Source organism: Pan troglodytes, chromosome 3, assembly GCF_028858775.2.
Source record: "Pan troglodytes isolate AG18354 chromosome 3, NHGRI_mPanTro3-v2.0_pri, whole genome shotgun sequence".
NCBI lineage: Eukaryota > Metazoa > Chordata > Mammalia > Primates > Hominidae > Pan > Pan troglodytes.
The window spans coordinates 54323187-54337510 of record NC_072401.2 but is presented as its reverse complement, the minus strand read 5'-3'; the positions used below and the strand labels follow the sequence as shown (position 1 = coordinate 54337510).

Below are 14324 nucleotides of genomic sequence, written 5' to 3'. Positions count from 1 at the left end.
GACCTTTTCCCCACTCCCTTGCTCCCCAGTTATTATCATCATTCACTGAGCACTTTCAGCTGGAAATATACATCCTTCAGTTCTGAGGATGTTTTTGGCATTGCCTGATAATTTTCTCTTTTCTGTTTTGTGTTGCTGTTGTTGTTGTTGTTGTTTTGAGGCAGTCTTGCTCTATTTCCCAGGCTGGAGTGCAGTGGCACTATTTCGGCTTACTTCAACCTCCACCTTCTGGGTTCAAGCAATTCTCCTGCCTTAGCCTGACAAGTAATGGGGATTACAGGCACACCACCTTGCCCAGCTAATTTTGTATTTGTAGTAGAGACAGGGTTTCACCATGTTGGTCAGGCTGGTCTCAAACTCCTGACCCCAAGTGTTCCACCCACCTGGGCCTCCCAAAGTGCTGGGATTACAAGCATGAGTCACCACGCCTGGCCTCTTTTCTGTTCTCTTTCTGCAACTCCATTAGTAGACTTTCTGGGTAATTTGTCTTTTTAAAAATTAATTTTTAATTAACAAAAATGGTATATATTTATCTTGTATAACATGTTTTGAAATAGTCTTTTTATTTTTTAACTTTATCCTTAAATTGAATTTTTTAACCCTTTAAATTTGTTCTTTGATTATTATTTTAAAACCTTTTTCTGTTTTTATAAAATATTTTATCTCATAGAGAATAGTATAGTTTTTGAGATTTAAAATGCCTGTCAAGTGTTATTTTATTGGAGACCCATGCTTAATGCTTTAAAATTTTCCCTTGAGGAAGTGTTACAAGATTATAATGTTATCATTGATGTTTTTGTGCCTGAATTTTGGCACTTAAAAAGTGGGATATAAGATTTTTTTTCTATTGAAAACATGTTTTCCTTCTTGACTTAATTTCTCTAAATGTTCTTTTTCTTTCTTCCCCTTAACAGACCATAAATACTGTATCAGAAGTTATTCGAGGCTGCCAAGTAAACCAAGACTACTTTGCATCTGTAAATGCACCTTCAAACCCACCAAGGTAGAAAAAGGGAAATACTGAGATTACTCTGAGGAAGTAAAAACTTTGGGTTGTTAATGTATCTCATATACACATCTTACTCTTTTTAAAGAAGTTTAGTTGTATGTTTTGAAACTAGAAATTATCTGACAAGATAAATGATATTGATATTTTAAAAGAGTTGGTAGTCTTTGGAATTTAGATACTTAGATTCAGATATCATGTCGTCCACATCCTAGCTGTATGCCTTAAGCAAGCAGTCACTTCACTTCTGTCAGCTACAGTTTTCTGTGAAATAGAGATGGAAATACTTAACTTGCTGGTGTTCTGGTTATGATTCTTCAATCAACAAAAATGACTAGTTATTGACTTGTATACTTGGGTTGCAATGTTTCATTTTGTTCTTTTCTTTTTAAATGCAACAGACCGGCAATTGTAGTACTTCTCATGTCCATGGTTAATGAAAGGCAGCCATTTGTTTTGCGCTGTGCTGTTCTCTATTGTTTCCAGTGTTTCTTGTATAAAAACCAAAAAGGACAAGGAGAAATCGTGTCAACACTTTTACCTTCTACCATTGATGGTAAATAATTTAGTTCTAATTTTTATTTGAAAAAGTAAATCGTTGTCTTCCAAGCTTTTAATTGATTCTTTCTTTTTATGCTTTAGCCTAAAATACTTTGCATGCTTAGGAGAGAAAAAACAAAAACAAAAACACCTGAATTCCAAGGCCTGCAGGTAAATTTAGACAACAGGCTTTGGAGTCAGACCAGAGTTTGCATTGCAGAATTTTCACTTTTGCTGTATAACTTCTGCCATATAACTTTTTAACTTGAGCCTCACTGAGTTATGGGGGATAATAATACTCATCTCTATGTGGGGTTAATACCCCATTAGGAACATTGTGAGGATTAATGCAGTTACATGCATTACATTACATAAAGTACTCACGCCAAAACTTAGCATGTATAGATGCCAGTAAACAGAATCTATTGTTAATTATAATTGTCATTCTAAAGATGAATTTTGCCAGGTGCGGTGGCTCACGCCTGTAATCCCAACATTTTGGGAGGCCAAGGCGGGCAGATAACCTAAGACCAGGAGTTTGAGACCAGCCTAGCCAACATGGTGAAACCCCGTCTCTACTAAAAATACAAAAATTAGCTGGGCGTGGTGGCAGGTGCCTTTAATCCCAGCTACTCAGGAGGCTGAGGCAGGAGAATCGCTCAAATCCTAGAGGCAGAGGTTGCAGTGAGCTGAGATTGTGCCACTGCACTCCAGCCTGGGCAACAGAGAGAGACTCTGCCTCAAAAATAAAAATTAAGAAAAAGAAGATGAATTTTACCATTAAATCACATTTAACTTTCAGTCTGTTGTTCTAGTATAGGTTAGAGTCATTACCCTTTTTATGGGGTCTTTAAATATTTCATCTTACCTAAGATAAATTTTTTAAATGTTTACCTTTGTTAACTTTTAAACTTCAAGAGCAGTTTCATAAAGGTAATTGGAAACATCAATAAAACTCATTTTAATTACACACATTGAGGTTTTTTGTTAGAATTTAAGTCTGTTTAATTATATTTACCAAAAAAAATTTGGTAAAAAATTACCATAAAAAATTATTGATCATTAATGAAAATAAGACCCTGATGTAGTAGAATGATCAAAATGTGGCATTTCCTTAAGTTTGTTTTAGAAATGTTGTTTTTAATTAAGGTAATTTTTTGGAATGTTATCATCATCAGTTTAATGCCGAAAATACTGTAATACAAGTTGAGCATCCCAAATCTGAAATCTGAAATGCTTCTTTTTTTTTTTTTTAACATTCCTTCAAACATTTAGCCTTTGCGTTTCAAATAATCTAATTGTACTCATTAAGTAATTTTGAAATGTATACTTAAGCCAGGCGTGGTGGCTTACATCTGCAATTCCAGCATTTTGGGAGGCCAAGGCAGATATATTGCTTGAGTATAGGAGTTCAAGAACAGCTTGGGCAACATAGTGAAACCCCATCTCTACTAAAAATACAAAAATTTAGGCTGGGCTTGGTGGCTCACTCCTGTAATCCCAGCACTTTGGGAGGCCAAGGCGGGTGGATCACCTGAAGGTAGGAGTTCAAGACCAGCCTGGCGAACATGGTGAAAACCCATCTCTATTAAAAATACAAAAATTATCCGGGCATGGTGGTGCATGCCTGTAATCCCAGCTATGGGGGAGACTGAGGCAGGAGAATCGCTTGAACTTGGGAGGCGGAGGTTGCAGTGAACCGAGATCACGCCATTGCACTCCAGCCTGGGCAACAAGAGTGAGACTCTATCTCAAAAAAAATACTAGCCAGGCATGGTGGCACACACCAGTAGTCCTAGCTACATGGGAGGCTGAGGTGCGAGAATCACCTGAGCCTGGGAGGTTGAGGCTGCAGTGAACTGAAATTGCACCACTGCACTCCAGTCTGGGCAAACAGTGAGACCCTGTCTCCAAAAAAAAAAACAAAAAATAAAATATACACATTTTTTATTATAGTCAGCCTGTTGTGCAATCAAATGGTATATCTTATTCATTCTTTCTAACAATATTTTTGTACTCATTATCCCCATCTTCCCTCTAACTTCCCACTACCCTGCCCTGCCTCTGATAACCACCTTTCTAATCTCTGTGTCCATGAATTCCCACAAATTTTTAGATCCCACAAATAAAGGCAAATAAATTTTACCTTCTACCATTGATGGTAAATAATTTAGTTCTGATTTTTATTTGTTCTCACAAGTAAGTGAGAACAAATGTTAGTCTTTACATACCTGGCTTATTTCACTTAACATAATGATCTCCAGGTTCATCTGTGTTGTTGTAAATGACTAGATCTCATTGTTTTGTATGGCTGAATAGTACTCCATTGTGTGTATATACCACATTTTCTTTCTGAAATACTTCTGGTCCCAAGCATTTTGGATAAGGGATACTCAACCTATGTTTCTTTTCTCTCTATCCTTTTTTTTTTTTTTTTGAAGATAAGGTATCACTCTTGTCCAGGTTGGAGTGCAGTGGCGCAGTCCATAGCTCACTGCAGCCTCAAACTCCTGGGCTCAAGTGATCCTCAGGCCTTAGCCTCCCGAGTAGCTGGGACTGCAGGCATGCACCACCAACTCCTGGCCTCAAGGGATCCTCCCGCCTCAGCCTTCCAAAGTGCGAGAATTACAGGCGTGAGCCACCATGCCCAGCCTCCACCTGTGTTTCTTTGTTCTATTACTTTTCTTCCAAGATAACTTTCTCTCATTGTTCATTTTGCTTTGAAAAGCAGACTTTTATCATTTTGAAAGTATATTTAATACTACTCATTAATACATGTTTAATGATTATATTTAATGGTATTTCACACTATTTTATGTGTACAGAAAACAATTTATTTAAAATTTGGTTTATGTCAAAATCTAATATATTTTTATTGTCTGCCTGCCATCTTTGTAGCAACAGGTAATTCAGTTTCAGCTGGCCAGTTATTATGTGGAGGTTTGTTTTCTACTGATTCACTTTCAAACTGGTGTGCTGCTGTGGCCCTTGCCCATGCGTTGCAAGAAAATGCCACCCAGAAAGAACAGTTGCTCAGGGTTCAACTTGCTACAAGTATTGGCAACCCTCCAGTTTCTTTACTTCAACAGTGCACCAATATTCTTTCACAGGTAAAGTTTTGCATAAGGGAAAAAGTTCTATACATTTTGATGTCAGTGATACAGGATTTAAGGATGTCTTTAGAAGATGCAGATGAAAAAGGACAGAGAAGACTTATTCTGCTAATTAGTTCATCATAATCAAACAGTTTTGTGGAGAAAAAGCAATAAATACTCTTAGAGGAATAGTTTTGCTAAATAGTTATAAGGTCTGCATCGTGATGAAAATACATGTTCTGGGCAGAAAGGTATTTTGAGGGTTTTGTCTTGTTTTTAAATTATCCACAGTGTTCTTGCATGTCATTTTTCTCTTTCTTCTCAGTAACTGAATTCAGGTTAGTTTATGGGAGGGAGTAAAATAGTTCATAGCTGTGTATTTCCCTCTTTCTCTTCCCAAAGCAATTGATCATCTAGAAACAATGGAACAGTGGTCCCTTGTATGTATAGTTATACAGTATATCCCCTTGAAGTTTGTGAGTTCTTAAATCCTTAAGTCCCCGGTGCATATAATTTACCTAGTAAGATGGAGGAAAACATAACAAAAAATTTTTGCATATCTTAGACTCCTAATGAGAACAACAAAGCTTTATTGAAGTGTAGTTGCTAGGCATTTAGGAATGTCACTTTTTGTTACGTGATTTCCCCACATGTACCAGCCTTGCTATTGAACAGTTCAAGTTCATGCTTTAGCAAAACTCTAAAGTCATTGACGTTTAGAGTCACTCAGGGAAAGTAAAAATGTGACTAAATCTAAAATTGTTCTGTACACTGCTCTAGCAGTAGTTATCCTACCCACTCCCCATAATAATGTGGTTGTGTCCTTCTTTAGTTTTAATCCTGCCACACTCGTTGAATTTTTCCTTATTTTGAGCTTTTAAAGAAACATTAGCTCCATCCATAGAAATTATAAATGAAAGCTTAAAAAGTAACTATAGTGAAAAGGAAGTTGAAGTTTAAAATTAGTTTACTTTAATTGAAAGCTTATTTTGTCTTTATCACTTATCTCTTAGAGATTAAAAAAACTATCCCAAATTTTTATGTCTTTACTTATTACTTGGCATTCTCATGTTGCTATCTGTTAACAACAGTTTTATTTTAAAGCCAAACAGTAATTATCTCTCTCATCACCATCACCACAGACTTCACTTTAACATTGAAATTACAATGAATGCCTGATGAGAAGTGCTAAAGATGGTGGTGTCTTCCCCACTCTTAAGTAATCACAGTGCTATAAAATTATCCTTTATCTCCTAAAATATATAGCCTCTAAATGTATCCTCTAACTTTTTATTGTATAAAAGAAGTATCATTAGAACCATCCTGTCCCAAATTATTGGCTTGAGTTTGTAGAGAGACTATGAAAAAGTATTTGAGGGATTTTTCCAGATTTAGACTTTTCTAAAGTAGTAATATGTATGAATAATTTGTAATGTATAATTTGCAGGGTGATAAGATCGACAGACGGGTATGTATCACTTGATTAAGCTTAGGCATTTTCCTCTTATAGCAAAGCTTTTTCTCTGTCTTGGGTTTTGCTGATTGGTTTTTTTTTAACTGCTTGTTTGAAGTTACACTCTACTCACACTTTTGCGTGTCAGCCAATTTATTTCTATTGTAAATGGCTCTCCAGTTTTTCTCCATGGGATATTGTATTGGTGTTACTAAACACAGTGGGAATGAGAATCTGAATCTATACTTGTGCTTCTTCTGGGGATGCCTGCACTTTCTGGATTTCCTTGGTTTCGGTTTTTTGTGTTTTTTCTCCAACCTTGCCTATTTATTTCCTCTGAAGCCATTTCAAAGGAAGTAGAATTCAGGATTAAGAATTTTGTCTTTAATTAATCAGCATATGAAAGAATCTGATGATGATTTTTATACTAGATTATTTAAAATGTGCAATAGTAAGTATAATTTTATAATTTGAAATATTTTAAATGAAATATTATGGATTATTCTGAATATAATCCATATGCTACAGCTACCACTGAGGATTCGTTTTTGTTGTGTGTGGGGAAAGGGCTATTTTTGTTTTGTTTTGTTTTGTTTTGTGTGAGTATTTGGCAGAAAAGGAGTGTACCTTAATATCTATGTTTGGGCATGGGTTTCAGTTGAATAATGTGGGTAGTAATAAATGAGGTCCTGTTATGAATTGTATCTTTGTGTATCAGCATGATTTAACATGTGTCATTAACTTACACACACACATACATATTTTGCAGCTTTAGCCTGCAGAATTTTATATTAGGGAAAGTATTTTATAAGTATACATGTCAGTCATTTGAAAGGGAATTTTTTTTTTGAGGTATTAATTTATATACAATAAAATGCACAGACCTTCTGTGTTTCATGTGATGATTTTTGGTGTTTGAGTGTATCTCTGTAACCACAACCCAAAACTAGATGTAGAACGTTTTCATAATCCCAGAAAGTTCCATCATGCTCTTTTTTTTTTTTTTTTTTTTTGAGACGGAGTCTCACTCCGTTGCCCAGACTGGAGTGCAATGGCACGATCTTGGCTCACCGCAACCTCTGCCTTCCGGGTTCAAGCGATTCTCCTGCCTCAGCCTCCTGAGTAGCTGGGATTACAGGTGCGCACCACCACGCCCAGCTAATTTTTGTATTTTTAGTAGAGACAGGGTTTCATCATGTTGGCCAGGCTGGTCTCGAACTCCTGATGATCTCAGGTGATCCACCCACCTGGCCTCCCAAAGTGCTGGGATTACAGGTGTGAGACACCGCACCCAGCCCGCAGCTTCAAATATTTTGTTTGTAGTTCTCTTTTATCGTGTAAAATCTGTGGTTTATAATTACCCCCGAGAATGCTCTCAAATTACAGTTTTAGCCTCCATTTGTTTTCTCAAATCTCCTCAATGGTTCACACACTCTAGGGGCTCTGAAAAGAGGTGTGTACTTTTCCTTTTATTTATATCCTCTGCCCATTTTATATTAACGTACTTAACCCTTGTTTTTAATATGAGTTACAGATTTTTTTTTTTCTGGTATGTCATTGGTCTTTTGACCTTGGTGTTTTGTTATGGATTTTTTTTTTCTCAGACTTATCTTTTATGGCTTCTGCATTTTAAGTCATACTTAGAAAAGGCCTTTCCATGTTCAGATTTTAAGGAATTTACTAGGCCAGGCATGGTAGCTCACACCTGTATGTTAACACTTTGGAAGCTGAGGTGGGGGCATCGCTTGAGCTTTGGAGTTCAAGGCTGCAGTGAGCTATGATTGCTGCACTCCAGCCTGATAGACAGAGCGAGACCCGGTCTCCACTCCCCCCAAAAAAGACTTTGTAAGGAATTATACTTCAATGTTTATCTTATACTTTCTGGTTTCTTTTTTTTTGCATTTAATTCTTTGTTCTGTTTTTCTCAGCGAACTGTATGAGATACAAATCCACTGATCTTTTTCTAGATAGCTATCCAGTTGTCCCAAAATCTTTTAAGTCTATTTGTAACTCAACTGATAATTGTATGCTACTTTTTCATATACTAAATTCTCATTTGTATATGGGCCCATTTTTCTGGATTTTTGTATTCTGTCTCTTGATTCCTGCTTGTTCATGATCCATTATTCTCTTTCTTTTTTCTTTTTTTTTTACAGTGTCCCTAGTTAATCTCACTTTTTTCATATGATCTTCAGAATCATGTTGTTTTGTTCCAGAAGCAAAAAAAAAAAAAAAAAAAGCCTTTTAGTAATTTTTATTTGAATCACATTAATTTTATTCATTTATTTATTTTTAATTTATTTTACAATTATTTTTTTTTTTGAAATGGAGTCTCACTCTGTCACCCAGACTGGAGTGCAGTGTTGTGATCTCGGCTCACTGCAACCTCTACGTCCCAGATTCAAGTGATTCGCCTGCCTCAGCCTCCTGAGTAGCTGGGACTACAGGCGCGTGCCACCTCGCCTGGCTAATTTTTGTATTTTTAGTAGAGACAGTGTTTCACCATGTTCGTCAGGCTGGTCTCGAACTCTGGACCTCAGGTGATCCAACCCACCTCAGCCTCCCAAAGTGCTGGGATTACAGGCACATTAATTTTATAAATTAACTTAGAATTAATACCTTTGTGATGTTGAGTCTCCTATCTAAGAACATGGTGGCTTTCTATTGGTTTATGTCCACTTTTGTGCTCTTTAGGAGTGTTTTAAAATTTTCCTTGGTTAGATTTTATACCATTTTGATTAGGTTCACTCCTGAGTACTTTATCTTTTTTTGTCTCTGTAATAAATGGAGTGTTTCATTCTGTCTTTTAACTGGTTATATTTGACTTTGCTCTTCTTATCCTTCAATTAGACCCCAAAAGCCATGCTTTTAGAAAGATTCTGATTTAAATCTTATTCTGTTTTTTTTTACTCATACATCAGCCAGTGATTTGATAGGATGTTCTTATATATACAATGTTGGTATATTTGGTACCTGCAAATGGTTATGCTAAGTAATAATGAACTTATATATAACCAGGTAGATGAACAAAACATTTGCATTTGTAACTCGAGTAGTTGTAAGTTTTCTGTGGCACATAGTTGAGAGTGACTGGTTTTTAACTTTCCAATTTACATGGATGACTTGAAGATATATTGTGGGCATGGTAATGACGTAGAGGCAAGGAAACAGTAAAAATAATGCATCATGTAAAAACTAAATTTGTATCAGTGCCTACCTGGCAAATCATTTGAAGAGGTCCTGTTTGAACTTAATTCAATATTAAATATACCTAAAAATAGATTATAGAAGAGTCAAGATATTGGCATCAAGGTTTGTGAAATTAGAATAGTCTGGGTGGTAGAAATTTTTCGGAACACAGTGATGATTACTTTAAATTCATTCCTTGTCTAGATCTTTGAATTATATTTCGGACATTTTATGAGACTTTCCCCAAAGTGATGCATTACTATTCTGATTTTCATTATTTTATTTCAAACAAGTTTTGTTTTGTTTTGTTTTTTTAAAAAAAGATACAGGTTATAGGAATATAAATATGGGCACTGTCAATATTGTGAACTAAGAGAATATTCTACCTAGGAGATGTAAATGTGTTGTATTAAAATTTTGAAAACTAATTTTGCTGGATATGCTAATTTTCATTATTAACTATACTTGGCAGCTGTTAATGGTTTGGGGGCACTTGGCTAATTTAAATCTTCCTCTTGATTATGTTTGTGATTTCTCATCTGGTGTGTGATGACTGAATTTGTAGTATGGTTTATTTATTGTTAGAGAATATATTCTCTCATGGAATTTGACTAAATGATTCAGGGGATTATTTTTTGTATTTTTCTTGATTTTTTTGTTTTTTTTTTTTTTTTTTTGAAGGAAGTAGAATTTTCCTTTTATCAGGAACTTGTTTTTAAACTTCTGACAGAAATATCATAAATTTGCTTGGCAAATTTATTGTAAAGGGTCTTGGGATTAATAGATTATTTTAAAGCCTCCACACTGATTTTTTTCCTTAGCAGACAAGGTTTTTAAACTAATCATATTTTAAATAACCCAGTATATGCCTCTGAACATGAATCAGTTCTAATTTCTGCACTCTGTTCATTTTAGGAAGTGCAGCCTGTGGTGCATACAATAATTTATTCTCTTGTTTAGTTTTTTAAAACTGGATTTCTGGCTCATCTCTTGTAAGATGTTAAAGTTCTTTTCATGCAAATGGAAGGGATCTTAGGGCAACTTTAAGTTTGAAAAATATAAAATGAATGGAAAGATTTCTACCAATTTATCTGTTGCAGGGAAGCAAAATACAAACAAGAGTTGGATTATTAATGTTGCTTTGTACCTGGCTAAGCAATTGTCCCATTGCAGTAACGCATTTTCTTCACAATTCAGCCAATGTTCCATTCGTATCCTTTATGTTTTAGTAACGTACATGTAAGTATTTATATCTTTTTTAGTTTTTCTCCTCAGTTAGAAGTAGCTCTATGCCCAAAATATTTGAATTCTCCACTATCTTATCTGTGTTGCAACTTTTTAAACTGTTAAAGTTGTTATGATGCTTGTTTAAGTTGTGTGTGTGTGGTTTGTTTTATGCTGGGTTGGAATATATATATGAAATTTCTTTTTTTTTTTTTTTTTTTTTGAAATGAAGTCTTGCTCTGTCGCCCAGGCTGGAGTGTAGTGGCGCGATCTCGGCTCACTGCAACTTCCGCCTCCCAGGTTCAAGCAATTCTCCTGCCTCACTCAGCCTCCTGAGTAGCTAGGATTACAGGTGTGCGCAACCACAATCCGGCTAATTTTGTGTTTTTAGTAGAGACATGTTGGCCAGGCTGGTCTCAAACTCCTGACCTCAGGTGATCCACCCACCTTGGCCTCCCAAAGTGCTGAGATTACAGGCATGAGCCACCACACCTAGCCTATATATGGAATTTCTTATGGGAACTCTTATGTGAAGTATTAATGTATGTCAAATTCAAATTGCAAAATATACTAGATATTTTCAATCCTTAGCCTCCTTAACAAAGATTTCAGCTTACAGGACAAATTGCAGAAAATCTTGGAGAAGAAGAGCAGTTGGTCCAAGGCTTATGTGCCCTTTTGTTGGGCATTTCGATTTATTTCAATGATAACTCACTTGAGAGCTACATGAAGTAAGTAAGGGGAAGATGGTTTTCTAATGGCATCAAGAGATAATGATGCTTTTTTTTTTTGCCAAAGCATTATGTAGACCAAGCTTTTATGTTTTGTTTTGATTTTATTTTTTTAAAGCATCTCAATATGCTTATCTCCGTAGAGAGAAGCTAAAACAACTGATTGAGAAGAGGATTGGCAAAGAGAATTTCATAGAGAAACTAGGATTTATCAGCAAACATGAGTTGTATTCCAGAGCATCTCAGAAACCCCAGCCAAACTTTCCCAGTCCAGAATACATGATATTTGATCATGAGTTTACGAAGCTGGTAAAAGAACTTGAAGGTAAGACTGAAGATTTATATTGATATTTGATGGAAAGTAATTATATTTATATTGTACATGTATATTCTGGATGCATACAGGTTATATGATAACTCTAAAGGTATATTTTCTTCCTAGCTCTTGATCTGTAGCCCATTGAAGGACATTTGGCTTTCAGTAGGATTGAAAAGATTATTTCTTACCTATCATGGAGTTAGGTTATATGTTTTTACTAAGTCTTAGTAGTAAAATAGTATTTAAAACAAATTTTAAATAAGCTTCCTTTTATAGGTGTTATAACTAAGGCTATTTATAAGTCCAGTGAAGAAGATAAAAAAGAAGAAGAGGTGAAAAAAACATTAGAACAGCATGACAATATTGTGACTCACTACAAAAATATGATTCGAGAGCAAGTAAGTACTAATGAACTGTATATACCCTCTGATTACCAGTAGTCACTTTCTGCTTTAAGGAAGCCTTTTTTTCTGACATTTCAAATGAAAGAGGATATAGAAAGCAAAACCCATCATTTTTCAAAGCATCTGAGTATTCAACAAACAGAGTGCTTAATATGTGCTAAGCACCATGCAGCTGATTTATTAGATAATGATGAGTGGATAAAGATGAAACTACAATTGCGGAATCATCAGTTGACATTTTCTTTCCAGGATACCAGTGAACTTTCATTACTTGCATTGTGTTGAGTACCCTAAACCTTCATTATATTCCTTCAGAATGTTTTCTTGACTTTTACTCTCATTTAATTTCTTATGATATTTACCTTGATTGGAATTCTAGAAAGTGCTGAAAAATGAGGTTATTAATATTGTTAAAATTCCAGTGTCATAAAAAAATACAATAGTGGCAGACCCTGTGGGACAGATTCATCCCCTTCCCTCTACTGCTCTCCACACCTGTCTACTAATTGTGCACAGTTTATGGCAGGTGTGGCAAGTAAAAGCATAGATAGAACCCTTTAAATTGACAACTGTTTATATCTTATTTTCTTCCTCACAATCTACATTACTGAGATTAGTTTGTTTTTTGTTTAGACAGAGTCTTGCTCTTGTTTCCCAGGCTGGAGTGCAGTGGCGCAGTCTCGGCTCACTGCAACCTCCGCCTCCCAGGTTCAAGCAATTCTCTTGCCTCAGCCTCGCAAGTAGCTGGGATTATAGGCGTGTGCCACCACGCTGCCTAATTTTTATATTTTTAGTAGAGATGAGGTTTCACCATGTTGGCTGGTGTTGATCTCCTGACCTCGGGTGATCCCTTCCCTTCCCTGCCTCAGCCTTCCGAAATGCTGGGATTATAGGCATAAGCCAGCGCGCCCAGCCTACTGAGATTAAAATTTTAAGAAAGAATGAAAATATTGTGGTATATTTAGCATTCATTCTAAGCTTTTCAGTTTAAAAGTAAATCAATCAATAAATTATAATCTTAGAATGGTAAAATTTGAATCATCAAACTACCTATGGTTATTAGGATTTTTCATCTATATCTGGGTACAAAGATGGAGTCATTTCCAGTTGCTAAAATGTAATAATATCTTTGGAACAGTGAAAAAAACAAATAGTTGGAATGTGATATAGAGTCTATACTTGGGGCTGCAAATACAGTTGATTTGGCAAAAGAAAAGAGTGATTGACACAATTACTCTAATGACTCTTCCTTAGAAATGTTCATTTTAAATATTCTTACCATTTAGAATGCTATTTGGCATTAGTCCACAAGCATCTAGAACTATAAAATGTTTATATCCTTTGAATGACATTTGATAATTCATCCTAAGGGAATTCTCCAAAATTCAGGAAAACAATTATATGGACTAAAATATATGATGTAATGAAATTTGTCACTTTGAAAAATGGAAAGCAATATTAAGTAGGTGCAATACAATTTATATTCAGTGTTTTTGATGCTGAGGTTGCTTTCCATTTTTCTTTTTCTTTTCTTTTTTTTTTTTTTTTTTTTTTTTTTTTTTTTTTTTTTGAGACAGTTTCGCTCTTGTTGCCCAGGCTGGAGTGCAGTGGCTGAGCACGGTGCCTCATGCCTGTAATCCCAGCACTTTGGGAGGCCGAGGTGGGCAGATTACCTGAGGTCGGGAGTTCGAGACCAATCTGACCAACATGGAGAAACCCTGTCTCTACTAAAAATAGAAAAAATTAGCTGGGGATGGTGGCACATGCCTGTAATCCCAGCTACTCAGGAGGATGAGGTAGGAGAATCGCTTGAACAACCTGGGAGGTGGAGGTTACAGTGAGCCGAGATCGCACCATTGCACTCCAGCCTGGGCAACAAAAGCAAAACTCTGTCTCAAAAAAAAAAAAAACCCAAGAAAAAAAGAAAGAAAGAAAAGAAAAAAAATGGAAAGCAACCTTAGCATCAAAAACATTGAATATAAATTGTATTGCATCTACTTAATTAGATAGGATTAAAAATTATGGTTTGAAAACTATGTAGCAATATGGGGAAATTATGATAGAATGTTAAGTAGATTAAAGGCTACATAATTATATATATACCTATTATGACAAATTTTAAACCATGGATTGGGAAAAAATTAGAAGAAAATAAAGAAATACATCAAATTCCGGCCGGGCACGGTGGCTCACGCCTGTAATCCCAGCACTTTGGGAGGCTGAGACCGGTGGATCACCTGAGGTCAGGAGTTTGAGACCAGCCTGGCCAACATGGTGAAACCCCGTCTCTACTAAAAATACAAAAACATTAGCTGGGCATGGCAGCAGGCGCCTGTAATCCCAGCTACTCAGGAGGCTGACGC

The 14324-nt window shown here is 35.8% G+C and overlaps 1 protein-coding gene across 2 annotated transcripts in view; it reads left to right on the top strand.

Moving 5' to 3' along the window:
• USO1 (USO1 vesicle transport factor) overlaps positions 1-14324 on the top strand; it is an 89602-nt gene that overhangs the window by 64622 nt on the left and 10656 nt on the right. Inside the window, exons 11-18 of one of the 2 annotated variants that reach the window (XM_009447726.2) lie at positions 915-1003; positions 1408-1562; positions 4445-4656; positions 6089-6109; positions 10384-10494; positions 11120-11238; positions 11382-11563; positions 11834-11955. In XM_009447726.2, coding sequence (XP_009446001.2) covers positions 915-1003; positions 1408-1562; positions 4445-4656; positions 6089-6109; positions 10384-10494; positions 11120-11238; positions 11382-11563; positions 11834-11955 — 1011 coding nt within the window. The remainder of the gene's footprint in view (positions 1-914; positions 1004-1407; positions 1563-4444; positions 4657-6088; positions 6110-10383; positions 10495-11119; positions 11239-11381; positions 11564-11833; positions 11956-14324) is intronic. The other variant, XM_001153547.5, reaches the window with a different exon arrangement.